The sequence below is a fragment of the Vigna angularis genome, chromosome 10 (genome assembly GCF_016808095.1).
Source record: "Vigna angularis cultivar LongXiaoDou No.4 chromosome 10, ASM1680809v1, whole genome shotgun sequence".
Taxonomy (NCBI): Eukaryota; Viridiplantae; Streptophyta; class Magnoliopsida; order Fabales; family Fabaceae; genus Vigna; species Vigna angularis.
In genome coordinates this window covers 13,214,599-13,229,216 of record NC_068979.1, presented here as the reverse complement: position 1 = coordinate 13,229,216, position 14,618 = coordinate 13,214,599, and the positions used below count along the sequence as shown (strand labels likewise).

At 40.1% G+C, this 14,618-nt stretch overlaps 1 protein-coding gene across 1 annotated transcript; it reads left to right on the top strand.

Moving 5' to 3' along the window:
• The first annotated feature begins 10,513 nt into the window (after nucleotides 1-10,513).
• LOC128194395 (uncharacterized) lies at nucleotides 10,514-13,388 on the top strand. Its single transcript, XM_052869982.1, has 9 exons — nucleotides 10,514-10,892; nucleotides 10,974-11,125; nucleotides 11,418-12,100; nucleotides 12,175-12,256; nucleotides 12,331-12,420; nucleotides 12,711-12,839; nucleotides 12,931-13,034; nucleotides 13,124-13,214; nucleotides 13,287-13,388. Exons 1-9 carry the CDS (start codon nucleotides 10,514-10,516, stop codon nucleotides 13,386-13,388), a joined length of 1,812 nt encoding a protein of 603 aa, XP_052725942.1.
• Nucleotides 13,389-14,618: the final 1,230 nt, after the last annotated feature.

Here is a 14,618-nt window from a genome sequence, read left to right as displayed (position 1 = left end):
TTTTGACGTTGTGTTTGTTATAATGAATAAATCTCTTTTATTGAAAAAATAACGCACCATTATAATAAGTATTTCAAAAGTAAGGGAGGGTTTCATAAGTGAAATTAAGGGTCATTACTACGACGAAGTTCACCAAGTTCTGAGTTGGGCTGGTGAAAAAACTAAATGGTAATCGTTTACAGTAGGTTAGTAAACAATTACGCGACAATAATGTGTGTTTTGTACACAAATTTGAACTGAAATAGTGAACCAGGGTGACTTTGGTGACCATTGGAAAAAACTGTTAGTTTGACTCAGAGTTGCACTTGTGTTTGGAAGATGTTAGTGTTTTAGTGGTCTTACAGGGTAGTAGGTGATGTGAGGTGACCCCAAGTAGTGGGGAAGAACCCATTTTCAGTGGGGGAAACAACTTGGGCAAGGCGTCAGCTAGTCTGCTGAAAAAACACCGTCGTAATCGTTTACACTGTTCTGGTAAACGATTACGCGAGAATATTCCAGGTTTTGTACAGAAACTTCAACTACAGTAGTCAGTCAGGGTAACATGGGTGACCATTGTCAAAAACAGTTTGTTTGAGTCACATTTGCACTTGTGTTTGGAAGATGTTAGTCTTTGACTGTTGGTAGTGGGTGCTTAGTCATGTGATGTGACACCAAGTAGTGGGGAATGAGGCAATGTGAGTGGGGGGACCAAGTTGGGCAAGGTCTGAGTGAGACTGCTCAAAAAACCCTGTCGTAATCATTTACACAGTCCTAGTAAACGATTACGCGAGACAATTTGACGTTTTGTACAGAAACTTCAATTACAGTAGTCAGTCAGGGTAACATGGGTGACCATTGTCAAAAACAGTTTGTTGGAGTCACATGTGCACTTGTATTTGGAAGATGTTAGTCACTGACTGTTGGTAGATGGTGCTTGGTGATGTGATGTGACCCCAAGGAGTGGGGAATGAGGCAATGTGAGTGGGGGGACCAAGTTGTGGAAGGGCTGAGTGAGTGTGCTCAAAAAACCCATTTGTAATCGTTTACAGTATCTTGGTAAACGATTACGCGAGAGAAATCCAGATTTTGTACAGAAACGTGAACTGAAGTAGTCAGTCAGGGTAACATGGGTGACCATTGTCAAAACTAGTATGTTTGACTCACACGTGCACTTGTGTTTGGAAGTTGTTAGTCTTTGACTGTTTGTAGATGGTGCTTGGTGATGTGATGTGAAACCAAGGAGTGGGGAGTGTCCCATTTTGAGTGGGGGGGACCAAGTTGTGGAAGGGCTGACTCAAACTGGTCAAAAAACCCTGTGGTAATCGTTTACAATGTCTTGGTAAACGATTACGTGAGAGAAATCCATATTTTGTACAGAAACTTGGACTGAAATAGTCACTCAGGGTAACATGGGTGACCATTGTCAAAACCAGTATGTTTGACTCACACGCGCACTTGTGTTTGGAAGTTGTTAGTCTTTGACTGTTTGTAGATGGTGCTTAGTGATGTGATGTGACCCCAAGTAGTGGGGAATGAGCCAATAAAGTGGGGGGGACCAAGTTGGGCAAGGTCTAAGTGAGACTGCTCAAAAAACCCTATCGTAATCGATTACACGAGAGAATTTCACTTTTTGTACAGAAACTTCGACTGAAGTAGTCAGTCAGAGTAACATGGGTGACCATTGTCAAAACCAGTATGTTTGACTTATACGTGCACTTGTCTTTGGAAGATGTTAGTCTTTGATTGTTTGTAGATGGTGCTTGGTGATGTGATGTGACACCAAGGAGTGGGGAGTGTCCTATTTTCAGTGGGGGGACCAAGTTATGGAATGGCTGAATCAGACTGCTAAAAAAACCCTGCTGTAATCGTTTACACAGTCCTGGTAAACGATTACGCGAGAGAAAATCACGTTTCGTACAGAAACTTTAACTGAAGTAGTCAGTCAGGGTAACATGGGTGACCATTGTCAAAACCAGTATGTTTGACTCACAGTTGCACTTGTCTTTGGAACATGTTGGTGTTTGAGTGTTGGTAGATGGTGCTTGGTGATGTGATGTGACCCCAAGGAGTGGAGAATGACCCATTTTGAGTGGGGGGACCAAGTTGTGGAAGGGCTGAGTGAGTCTGCTCAAAACACCCTATTGTAATCGTTTGTAGTGTCTTGGAAAACGATTACGCGAGAGAAATCCAGATTTTGTACAGAAACTCCAACTGAAGTAGTCACTCAGGGTAACATAAGTGACCATTGTCAAAACATTATGTTTGAGTCACACGTGCACTTCTGTTTGAAGTTGTTAGTCTTTGACTTGTAGATGGTGCTTGGTGATGTGATGTGACCCCAAGGAGTGGGGAATGAGCCATTTTGAGTGGGGGGACCAAGTTATGGAAGGGCTGACTCAGACTGGTCAAAAAACCCTATGGTAATCGTTTACAGTGTCTTGGTAAACGACTACGCGAGAGAAATCCATATTTTGTACAGAAACTTGGACTCAAATAGTCAATCAGGGTTACATGGGTGACCATTGTCAAAACCAGTATGTTTGACTCACACGTGCACTTGTGTTTGGAAGTTGTTAGTCTTTGACTGTTTGTAGATGGTGCTTGGTGATGTGATGTGACCCCAAGTAGTGGGGAATGAGCCAATGTGAGTGGGGGGGACCAAGTTAGGCAAGGTTTGAGTGAGACTGCTCAAAAAACCCTGTCGTAATCGTTTACACGGTCTCGGTAAACGATTACACGAGAGAATTTCACTTTTTGTACAGAAACTTCAACTGAAGTAGTCAGTCAGAGTAACATGGGTGACCATTGTCAAAACTAGTATGTTTGACTCACACGTGCACTTGTCTTTGGAAGATGTTAGTCTTTGACTGTTTTTAGATGGTGCTTGGTGATGTGATGTGACACCAAGGAGTGGGGAGTGTCCCATTTTCAGTGGGGGGACCAAGTTGTGGAAGGGCTGAGTGAGTTTGCCAAAAAAAACCCTGTTGTAATCGTTTACAGTGTCTTGGTAAACGATTACGCGAGAGAAATCCAGATTTTGTATAGAAACTCCAACTGAAGTAGTCACTCAGGGTAACATGGGTGACCATTGTCAAAACAGTATGTTTGACTCACACGTGCACTTGTGTTTGGAAGTTGTTAGTCTTTGATTGTTTGTAGATGGTGCTTGGTGATATGATGTGACCCCAAGGAGTGTGGAGTGTCCCATTTTGAGTGGGGGGACCAAGTTGTGGAAGGGCTGACTCAGACTGCTAAAAAAACCCTACTGTAATCGTTTACATAGTCCTGGTAAACGATTACGCGAGAGAATTTCACGTTTTGTACACAAACTTCAACTGAAGTAGTCAGTCATGTATTGGTAAGTCATGTATGGACAAAACAATTTATTTTTTGGCCACAGATCCAGTGCTATGGAGTTAATGTTGGTATTACAGTTGTGGTAGAGGCTGGGAATTGATAACAAAGCATGCCAACAATTAACTTCAAAACATTTCTATAACACAATCAAATTCATCATAAGACAACATTAATAGAAATTAAGCTACACACCATACACAACAATAATACATTCTAGGTTTGAAATATTACAGTTATCCATTACATACTTATAATCGTCTTAATATAATATTACAGTTATCCAAAACCCACTACTGGTTGTCTGGTTGTTTGGACGTTGATGGTTGGTCAGATGGAGGTACAAATTTCCGGAGGATGTCATCCACATTGAGTTTCTTCTCTACCCACATAGGGAGTCGAATGACAGGTTTTGGGGTCTCCTTAACGAGGTCAATTGTCTGAGGACAAACATGAGCTGGAAAAACCTTGACTATAGAGCGATGCGTAATATTGAGGTAGTAGTTTTGCCGAAATGTAGTGAAGGGGTAGACCTAAATGTACAAACCAAATTAGTGAGAAGAAGAACATTGAAAGACCAACAAAATAATTATACTAATTAAGTACAAAATGGATGGGTTACAAGATTGAGTAGCATAACGGCACCAACTCCGATATTATCTGCAATTTGAGGATCTTGAAGAACTTTCTTCTGCAACGAAGCCTTCATCGTGGCAGTTCGGTCCTTCAAAACCTTGTTTTCTCTCGCGTAATCGTTTACCAGAACTGTGTAAATGATTACAATAGGGTTTTTTGACCAGTCTGATTCAGCCCTTCCACAACTTGGTCCCCCCACTCAAAATGGGTCATTCCCCACTCCTTGGGCTCACACTAAATCACCAAGCACCATCTACCAACACTCAAACACCAACATGTTCAAAAGACAAGTGCAAATGTGAGTCAAACATACTGGTTTTGACAATGGTCACCCATGTTACCCTGACAGACTACTTCAGTTGAAGTTTATGTACAAAACATTGTTTTCTCTCGTGTAATCGTTTACCAGGACTGTGTAAACGATTACAGCAGGGTTTTTGGAACAGTCTGATTCAACCCTTCCACAACTTGGTCCCCCCACTCAAAATGGGTTCTTCTTCACTACTTGGGGTCACATCACATGACCAAGCGCCATCTACCAACAGTAAAACACCAAAATGTTCCAAAGACAAGTGCAAATGTGAGTCAAAAATACTGGTTTTGACAATGGTCACCCAAGTTACCCTGACTGACTACTTCAGTTAAACTTTCTGTACAAAACAGGATTTTCTCTCGCGTAATTGTTTACCAGGACTGTGTAAACGATTACAGCATGGTTTTTGGAGCAGTCTGATTCAGCCCTTGCACAACTTGGTCCCCCCACTCAAAATGGGTTCTTCTCCACTACTTGAGGTCACATCACATGACCAAGCGCCATCTACTAATAGTCAAACACCAACATGTTCCAAAGACAAGCGCAAATGTGAGTCAAACATACTCGTTTTGACAATGGTCACCCATGTTACCCTGACTGACTGCTTCAGTTGAAGTTTCTGTACAAAACCTTATTTTCTCTCGCGTAATCGTTTACCAGAACTGTGTAAACGATTACAACAGGATTTTTTGACCAGTCTGATTCAGCCCTTCCACAACTTGGTCCCCCACTCAAAATGGGTCATTCCCCACTCCTTGGGGTCACATCACATCACCAAGCACCATCTACCAACAGTCAAACACCAACATGTTCCAAAGACAAGTGCAAATGTGAGTCAAACATACTGGTTTTGACAATGGTCACCCATGTTACCCTGACTGGCTACTTTAGTTGAAGTTTCTGTACAAAACATCATTTTCTCTCGCGTAATCGTTTACCAGGACTTTGTAAACGATTACAGCAGGCTTTTTGGAGCAGTCTGATTCAGCCCTTGCACAACTTGGTCCCCCCACTCAAAATGGGTTCTTCTCCACTACTTGGGGTCACATCACATGACCAAGCGCCATCTACCAACAGTCAAACATCAACATGTTTCAAAGACAAGTGAAAATGTGAGTCAAACATACTCGTTTTGACAATGGTCACCCATGTTACCCTGACTGACTACTTCAGTTGAAGTTTCTGTACAAAACCTTATTTTCTCTCGCGTAATCCTTTACCAGAACTGTGTAAACGATTACAATAGGGTTTTTTGACCAGTGTGATTCAGCCCTTCCACAACTTGGTCCCCCCACTCAAAATGGGTCATTCCCCACTCCTTGGGGTCACATCACATCACCAAACACCATCTACCAACAGTCAAACACAAACATTTTCCAAAAACCAGTGCAAATGTGAGTCAAACATACTGGTTTTGACAATGGTCACCCATGTTACCCAGACTGACTACTTCAGTTGAAGTTTCTGTACAAAACCTTATTTTCTCTCGCGTAATCGTTTACCAGAACTGTGGAAACGATTACAACAGGCTTTTTTGACCAATCTGATTCAGCCCTTCCACAAATTGGTCCTCCAACTCAAAATAGGTCATTCCCCACTTCTTGGGGTCACATCACATCACCAAGCACCATCTACCAACAGTCAAACACCAACATGTTCCAAAGACAAGTGCAAATGTGAATCAAACATACTGGTTTTGACAATGGTCACCCATGTTACCCTGACTGACTACTTCAGTTGAAGTTTTTGCACAAAACATGATTTTCTCTCGCGTAATCGTTTACCAGGATTGTGTAAATGATTACAGCAGGGTTTTTGGAGCAGTCTGATTCAGCCCTTGGACAACTTGGTCCCCCCACTCAAAATGGGTTCTTCTCCACTACTTGGGGTCACATCACATGACCAAGCGCCATCTACCAACAATCAAACACCCACATGTTCCCAAGACAACTGCAAATGTCAGTCAAACATCTTGCTTTTGATAATGGTCACCCATGTTACCCTGACTGACTACTTCAGTTGAAGTTTCTGTAACAAACATGATTTTATCTCGCGTAATCGTTTACCAGGACTGTGTAAACGATTACAGTAGGGTTTTTGGAGCAGTGTGATTCAGCCCTTCCACAAATTGGTCCCCCAACTCACAATGGGTTCTTCCCCACTACCTTGGGTCACATTACATTACCAAGCACCATCTACAAACAGTCAAAGACCAACATCTTCCAAACACAAGTGCAAATGTGACTCAAACATACTGGTTTTGACAATGGTCACCCATGTAACCCTGACTGACTACTTTAGTTGAAGTTTCTGTACAAAACCTTGTTTTCTCTCGCGTAATCGTTTACCATAACTGTGTAAATGATTACAGTAAGGTATTTGGAGCAGTCTGATTCAGCCCTTCCACAACTTGGTCCCCCCCACTCAAAATGGGTTCTTCTCCACTACTTGGGGTCACATCACATGACCAAGCGCCATATACCAACAGTCAAACACCAACATGTTCCAAAGACAAGTGCAAATGTGAGTGAAACATACTCGTTTTGACAATGGTCACCCATGTTACCCTGACTGACTGCTTCAGTTGAAGTTTCTGTACAAAACTTTATTTTCTCTCGCGTAATCGTTTACCAGAACTGTGTAAACGATTACAACAGGGTTTTTTGACCAGTCTGATTCAGCCCTTCCACAACTTGGTCCCCCACTCAAAATGGGTCATTCCCCACTCCTTGGGTTCACATCAAATCACCAAGCACCATCTACCAACAGTCAAACACCAACATGTTCCAAAGACAAGTGCAAATGTGAGTCAAACATACTGGTTTTGACAATGGTCACCCATGTTACCTTGACTGAGTACTTCAGTTGAAGTTTCTGTACAAAACCTTGTTTTCTCTCGCGTAATCGTTTACCAGGACTGTGTAAACGATTACAGCATGGTTTTTGGAGCAGTCTAATTCAGCCCTTCCACAACTTGGTCCCCCCACTCAAAATGGCTTCTTCTCCACTACTTGGGGTCACATCACATGACCAAGCGCCATCTACCAACAGTCAAACACCAACATGTTCCAACGACAAGTGCAATTGTGAGTCAAACATACTGGTTTTGACAATGGTCACCCATGTTACCCTGACTGACTACTTCAGTTGAAGTTTCTGTACAAAACCTGGAATTAACACGCGTAATCCTTTACCGGGAAACTGTAAACGATTACCGCATAGTTTTTTCACACGACTAACTTAGACCTTGCCCAACTTTATTCCCCTACTTATAATGGGTTCTTCCCCGCTGCTTGGGGTGACATCACATCACCTACTACCCTGTAAGACCACTTAAACACCAACATCTTACAAACACAGCTGCAACATATCCAACACAAAACTTCAGCAAATACTCAAATCCACAAACCCACAAATCATAATAACAATGCTATTGAAAATAAAAATATGTAACCAAACCAAAAACTCAAATTTTATATTATTCAACTAAATCCGATACATTACACTTTGTTTTCTTAATCTATTTACAATGATCATTTACTTTCCATTAATCAACTCAATACACATATCACTCATTTTTTATTCTAAGCACTACGGTTCCGGTGTATGGAGTCCTAAGTGTTCTTCCCTTGTAACGCCTTCGTGATCCAACCCTAACATATGTCTTCAAAGGTTGTTGATTTGTGTCAATGTCAGTAGGGGATACAAAACCAGTGTTCATGGATGGTTCTGTACGAGGCACACTTTCTCCACCATGATCTTTATTTTGTCGTCTTTCCTTCTCTTCAGCCAATTGTGCCTCCAAACCTGCAACCCTCCTTTTAAGTTCTTCAATTAGAAATTCTTGGTCCTCTAAGGCACGCATAAAAGTTTTTCTTCGATTTCTTTTTTGTATCTTATTTGGTCTTGGTTGGGTATCCTTTCTTGTTGGTTTTGGTCTGTATTCCTTCTTATCCTTGGTTGAAGCACCAACATAAACAACATCAACAACCTGAAATTTAACCATATATTTCAGACTACACAAGTTTTGTCAATATATCAAAACATAACAAAACTTCGGATAACAAACCACATACCAAACCTGTCTCCATACACTGTTTTACGAACTTGTCTCCAACACTTCTATTCATCCAATGCAATATTCGTGGAAATTTATCAATTGGACCTTCGGGTGGAAAAAAATGCTCAAAAAACCATACCTAAGAAAAATAAATCATCTTAACTTCTAGTAAAAAACTAAAATCACAAAACAATAAACAAACAATTTACATTTTACATCAACAAGTAATAATTACCTGTAGCATGTAAACACAACCATCCATGTAAACGCTTGTTGTACCTTTGCCTTTCTTCAAGCCTTCTGAAGCTTTGCACAAACTACGTAACAAAAAATGATAAACTAGACTACCCCAACAATAACTACCCAAACCACTTAAGTTGTCAACAATATTAAACATTACGGGAAACACTTTTCCGCTACGTTTTGGAAATGAAATCTCACATATCCCTACCAATAGGTAAAGGCTACAAAAATTAGAACAAGGGATCTTTTTCTTGTGTTTTCGCATTAGAATTTTGTATATCGAATTCAAATCCTTTGTTCCTTTACCTATGTATTTCACACATTGAATATTTCCCATTTCCTCCTTTAAGTTAATATTTTCACCATCTGTACTCAATCCCAACCCTAAATAAAAATCATTTTCATTTATATTCAAAACTTTATTTCCAACAAAAAAACCACTACTCGAGTCGTTCCACTTACCCAATAACTCACTCAATATATTTCTACCTAGTTTAACATTTACATTCAAATCTAAAAACCACGCAAATGAAGTCTTCACAATCAATGACCGATGCTCGTCTGTCAAGCATTCGTTCAAAGTACATATATACTTTGTCGAAAAAGAGTGACGAATGGTCAACTACATCAACTAAAATAAAATAAGCAAAACTACTAAACCCAATAACCAAAACAAAACGATATGAACCTCAAACCTAAACCCAAACCAAAAAACCATGGAACGAAATGGAACGACAAACCATTTACCTTCGTCGTCGGACAATGCTCACCAGACCTTGCCATTGCGCACTATAACATCTACGAAAAACACCATCTTTACGAAAATGGAGGGAGACAACACGACGCACAGAGAACCATCACAGAGAAAACAAAATGAAGAGGCAGAGAAACGAGACCTTCATTTCCAATGAAACAGACAGGAGTATTTTGGGATTCTCACTTAAAACAAAACTTACTTACTTCCATTTCGACGGTTTTTAAAAAAAATTAATTTTAAATTAAACCAATAAATATGCGACACGTGGTGTTGTAAAAAAAGTGTTCAAAATTCGTTTTTAGAATATCCGATCCTTTATAAATACAGATGTAATGTTAGGTATTTGGTTACTGCATATTGATTTGTATGCATTTTTGGATAAAAAATACTTTGACCTTGGAGATTAAAAACCTTTTATTAAAATAAACTTGATCTCGATTTCATAAATTGAAAAAGTTTTTATAAGGAAAATGTTATTTGGACAACGAATTTTTGACACCGATTTCACAACGCCACGTGTCAGCGCTTCATTGGCTCAGTAATTTGAAATTAAAACAGAGAAAGGGTTACGGGGCGAGGGGTATTTTGGGATTTCCAGGTTAAAATTTTAAGAATTCGGTTTGGCGGTTTAGGGTGGGAAAGACGTTCATTCAACCCTTCCAGTGTCTCGCTCTCTCGCTCTCTCGCTCTCTCGCTCTCTCGCTCTCTCGTTCGTCTTCGAAACTTCCATTCCTCCTTCTTCAATACGTGCGTTGAAACCTTGGATATTCTGTGTGGCTGTGTGTTCCATCTTTACCGTAGTACGGACGTTGAACCCTTCGAACGTACTGGTGTTGTGTTTTGGCATTCGCAAAGCGGGTGTGGTTGTTTTGTTCTGCATTTCGCGTCTGGTTGAGGAGGCCGTGGAGCAGTGGTATTCGTTTTTATTGGTGTAAGTAAAAATGGGCGAGCCCTGGCATTGTGTTTTACATTGTGTTTTTGGTGTTTCATTAAGTTGAATGATATAACTGAGTGTGGAATGTTATCTTGTTAGGGCCGTTTCAATGGAAGGGAAAAAAGCAAGTGTAAGAAAAATTTAAATGTTGTGTTTATATATTATTTAATTATCGTATGAATTTTTGTTAGTAATAAATTTTTATCATTTTTTTTGTAGTGGCGACTTCTTATCTCGATGGATTCATCGATCATTATTGAAATGAATCGTTTACTACGACAATGTCATGTGGATCGGATTAGGATGACTCCATTTATGTGGTGTTTGAATATTCAAAGCCCTGTGGAGGTGAATTTGAAATTATTGAAGGTTATGGTTTGCAGGTGGGTTGGGCATGATAACAGTTTTAGAGTAAGTCAAAAGTTGGTTGCCTTTAGAGTTATTGATGTGTTCATGAGCATAGGTTTAGAAATAGGTGGTTTAGAGATTCCTTTTGATGAAGTAGTTGTTGGATTGGTTGGTGAAATGTTCAAATCAAAAACCATCAGTTTGAATGACTTGACGGACATGTTTAATGTCATTGTTCATGATAAAAACATTGATGTTGATGTAGTGTGTAGGTTATATATAGTAGTTTGTTTGGTTGTTTTCTATTTCCCTAGGAAATCAAGGCATGTTTGTAACATGCCTTTTGCAGTGTTAGATGACTTAGACAGTTTGTGTCTATATGATTGGTGCATCGGTGTACATAAACATATTGTAGAGAATTTAAATAAATGTAAGAAGAAAATTATGGGAGCAGGTATCCCCCAGTCAGTCACTCTTAGTGGCAATGTGGCAGTGTTGCAGGTAATATGATTTGTAGTTCACTATTTTGATGTACTGCAGAACATTGTGAAATAGGTTTGAGGAAATGATTTTATGATATTGTAGGCTTGGGCGGTTGAAAGACTTTCTTTGCATGGTCATCCTTCGCACAGGTTTTTCCCGCGCATAATGCGATTGTTCCCGTATAAATCAAGGACCGAAAAAATTGAACATATTTTTATGACCGGAGATGTAAGTGTTTTGTTTTTCCTTATTTTGTATGTTAAAATGGATTGTGTATTTTGTCTGAATTTGTTGTGTGATATTGGTGCAGTTAAATATGGAGTGGTATCTAAGAAAGGAAGATCGTCATAGGCCGGAAATCCGTGCAGCTTTCAACATGGATGACGGAGGGATGAGTGAAGGATCCTTGGGTGAAGGATCCAAGGTTGAGAAAGATGATGATGATGACGAAAGCTTTGATGACGGGACATTGGAAGCAGGTGCCAAGGAGAGATTGAGGAAAAACAATGAAGATATCAGAGCATTGAATGCCAAGATTGGAGTTCTTACTAGGGAGTTATTTGAAATTTGTCAAACTCCAATCTTTCATGAAGCAGATGCATGTGGCACTGATGAAGAGGTTGGTGGTGGAGTTGATGAAGCACCTGGAGTTGGAGGTGAGGAGAAGCCTGAAGTTGGGGGAGACGAAGAGGCTGAAGTTCGTCCTGATTGTGGATTTGAAGAAGAAGGTGATGGTAATGCAGTTCATGACCCCCTAGGTGCATATACTGAAGTAAGAGGGGAGGATAAAACCGCACATGAAGAGGAGTTAGTTTCAAGAACTGTTGATAACATTCATTTTATTGAAATAGATGATGATGGTGATGAAGAAGAACGGGAGGTCGTGCCATTGGTTATACCCCCATTGCGCAGTTTTGTTGGTGATCCAAGCACCACTGTTGATGTAGACCAATTGTACACAGCAGTCAGCGTCAGAGAGATGACCGTATACAGGTATATGGTATGAATTGTAGTTGTGGTTGACGAATCTATATTGTTTGTGATTGACTAATATTTGGTATGTTTAGGGTTGTAAGCGAGATAATTGGGCAAACGTTGAGCACGACTTCATTCTACACTTTGGCCCCGATAAAATACGTTGATAACATGGTTAGTATTGTCACATTTGGTTGTGTTTCATGTTTTAGTTTATGTTAGTGATGTGGAAATTTTTTATTGTGTAGGTGGTGTTATTTGCTTGTACGATCTTTATGTACTTTGAGAAAAGGTTGTGCGGTGTTGTTAAGAGGATTCATTTTAGTCCGTTATACTCGGTAAATAAAATTTGATATTGTATGATATTTATGATTGAAGAAAGTATTTTTGATTGATTTTTTATTGATGATTTTGAAATTGTCCACGGCACCATATTCTTACAGAATATAGGAAACGTCCACAGAATCGCCATGTTTGGACGCTTCATAACTATAACAGCTATTTGCGTTCCGATCATTTTGGACTTGGAGACATTGCCACAGCGGACTTTGTGAGTAACCTTTAATTTGGAAATTTTGTCGACTTTTGGTTGTAAATGTGTTACTGAAATTGTTTATATTGTTTGTAGTTGTTTCTGCCATTTGTCCACGACGATCATTGGCGGTGTTATTCAGTGAAATTGAGGTCATTGGAGATTTTTGTGATTGACTCATTGGGTAAGGGGATCAGAGACCGCAAAAGGATAGACACAGCTGTTGTAAGATTCGACATCTTTCATTGTTCATGACCGTGTGATTATGACATAACCCTGTATTGTTTAAGTATTTATTGTATTTGTTAACTGGTAGGCTGAAAATATGGCACGGTTTTTTTGCATCTTGATGAATACACCGGAAGGTAGTATCGGTCCTTTGACTGTTAAACAAGCAAATATCCCATCCCAACCAAACTTGTAAGTTTCTTGAACTGTACTGCCAGATTATATTGTGCTGTCATGTATATGGGCAAAATTAATTTGATGTTGTGGGTATATTATTTCAGATATGATTGTGGAGTCATAATGTTGAAAGCAATGGAAATCTGGGATGGAGACGAAAAATACAACGGGAAAAGCATGCCTCAATATACAACTGTAAGTTGGAACTGTGTGTTTGATTATATTCTTGTATGTGCTGGTTTGTAATGTGGAAAATGTTGGTTTCAGGAGGAGCTGCTTGGGATTAGAAAGAAATATGTGTGTGACTGGATCCTGGACAACGAGAACATAAGAAGAATGGAAGCCCTACAGCTATATGGCATTTTTTAGGATTGCTAAGAAATGATAAAATTGTACATGTATAAGATGTTCAAATATGTACCTAATGTTAGTTGACAATGTACAGTATGTGTTTGTAATAAGATTAGTGGTTGGATTTCGAAATGAATTGTTTTTACATTGTGTTTGTGTTTGTTATAATGACAAAATTAGTGATTGAAAAATGAACGCTGCAAGATAATAAAAATTTGAAAAGTACGAGACCATTTTAAGTAAAATTAATGGTAATTAATGGGAAGGAGTTGATCAAGTTCTGAGTGGGGAGATGGGTTTTGGTGATTGATGTGAACGCAAGAAGTGTGGAGTGACCCCTCATGACTTGGAGGAGCAAGGGCTGCAAGGGATGACTGAGGGTGTTAAAAAAAGGCTCTGGTAATCGTTTACAGCATCCCTGTAAACGATTACCCGAGAGGAAATTGGATGTTGTACAGAAAGTCCAACACAGGTACTCAGTCAGGTGAACAAGGGTCACCATTGTAAAAAAAGGTCAGTTTTAGGCACTTCTGCACCTGTCTGAGGCTGGTCCAGGTGTTTCAGTGCTGGGATAGGGTGGTTGGTGATGTCATGTGAGGCCAAGGAGTGTGGGGTGTTCAAAAAAGGGTCTGGTAATCGTTTACAGCATCCCTGTAAACGATTACCTGAGAGAATATTGGATTTTGTACAGAAAGTCCAACACAGGTACTCAGTCAGGTGAACAGGGGTCACCAATGTAAAAAAGTCTGACTTTTAGGCACTTATGCACCTGTCTGAGGCTGGTCCAGGTGTTTCAGTGCTGGGATAGGGTGGTTGTTGATGTCATGTGAGGCCAAGGCGTGTGGGGTGACCCCTCATCAGTTCGACGAGCAAGGTCTGCAAGGGATGAGTGAGGGTGTTCAAAAAAGGGTCTGGTAATCGTTTACAGCATCCCTGTAAACGATTACCCGAGAGGATATTTGATTTTGTACAGAAAGTCCAACACAGGTACTCAGTCAGTTGAACAGGGGTCACCATTGTAAAAAAATCTAACTTTTATGCGATTCTGCACCTGTCTGAGGCTGGTCCAGGTGTTTCAGTGCTGGGATAGGGTGGTTGGTGATGTCATGTGAGGCCAAGGAGTGTGGGGTGACCCCTCATCAGTTGGAGGAGCAAGGTGTGCAAAGGATGAGTGATGGTGTTCAAAAAAGGGTCTAGTAATCGTTTACAGCATCCCTGTAAACGATTACCCGAGAGGAAATTGGATTT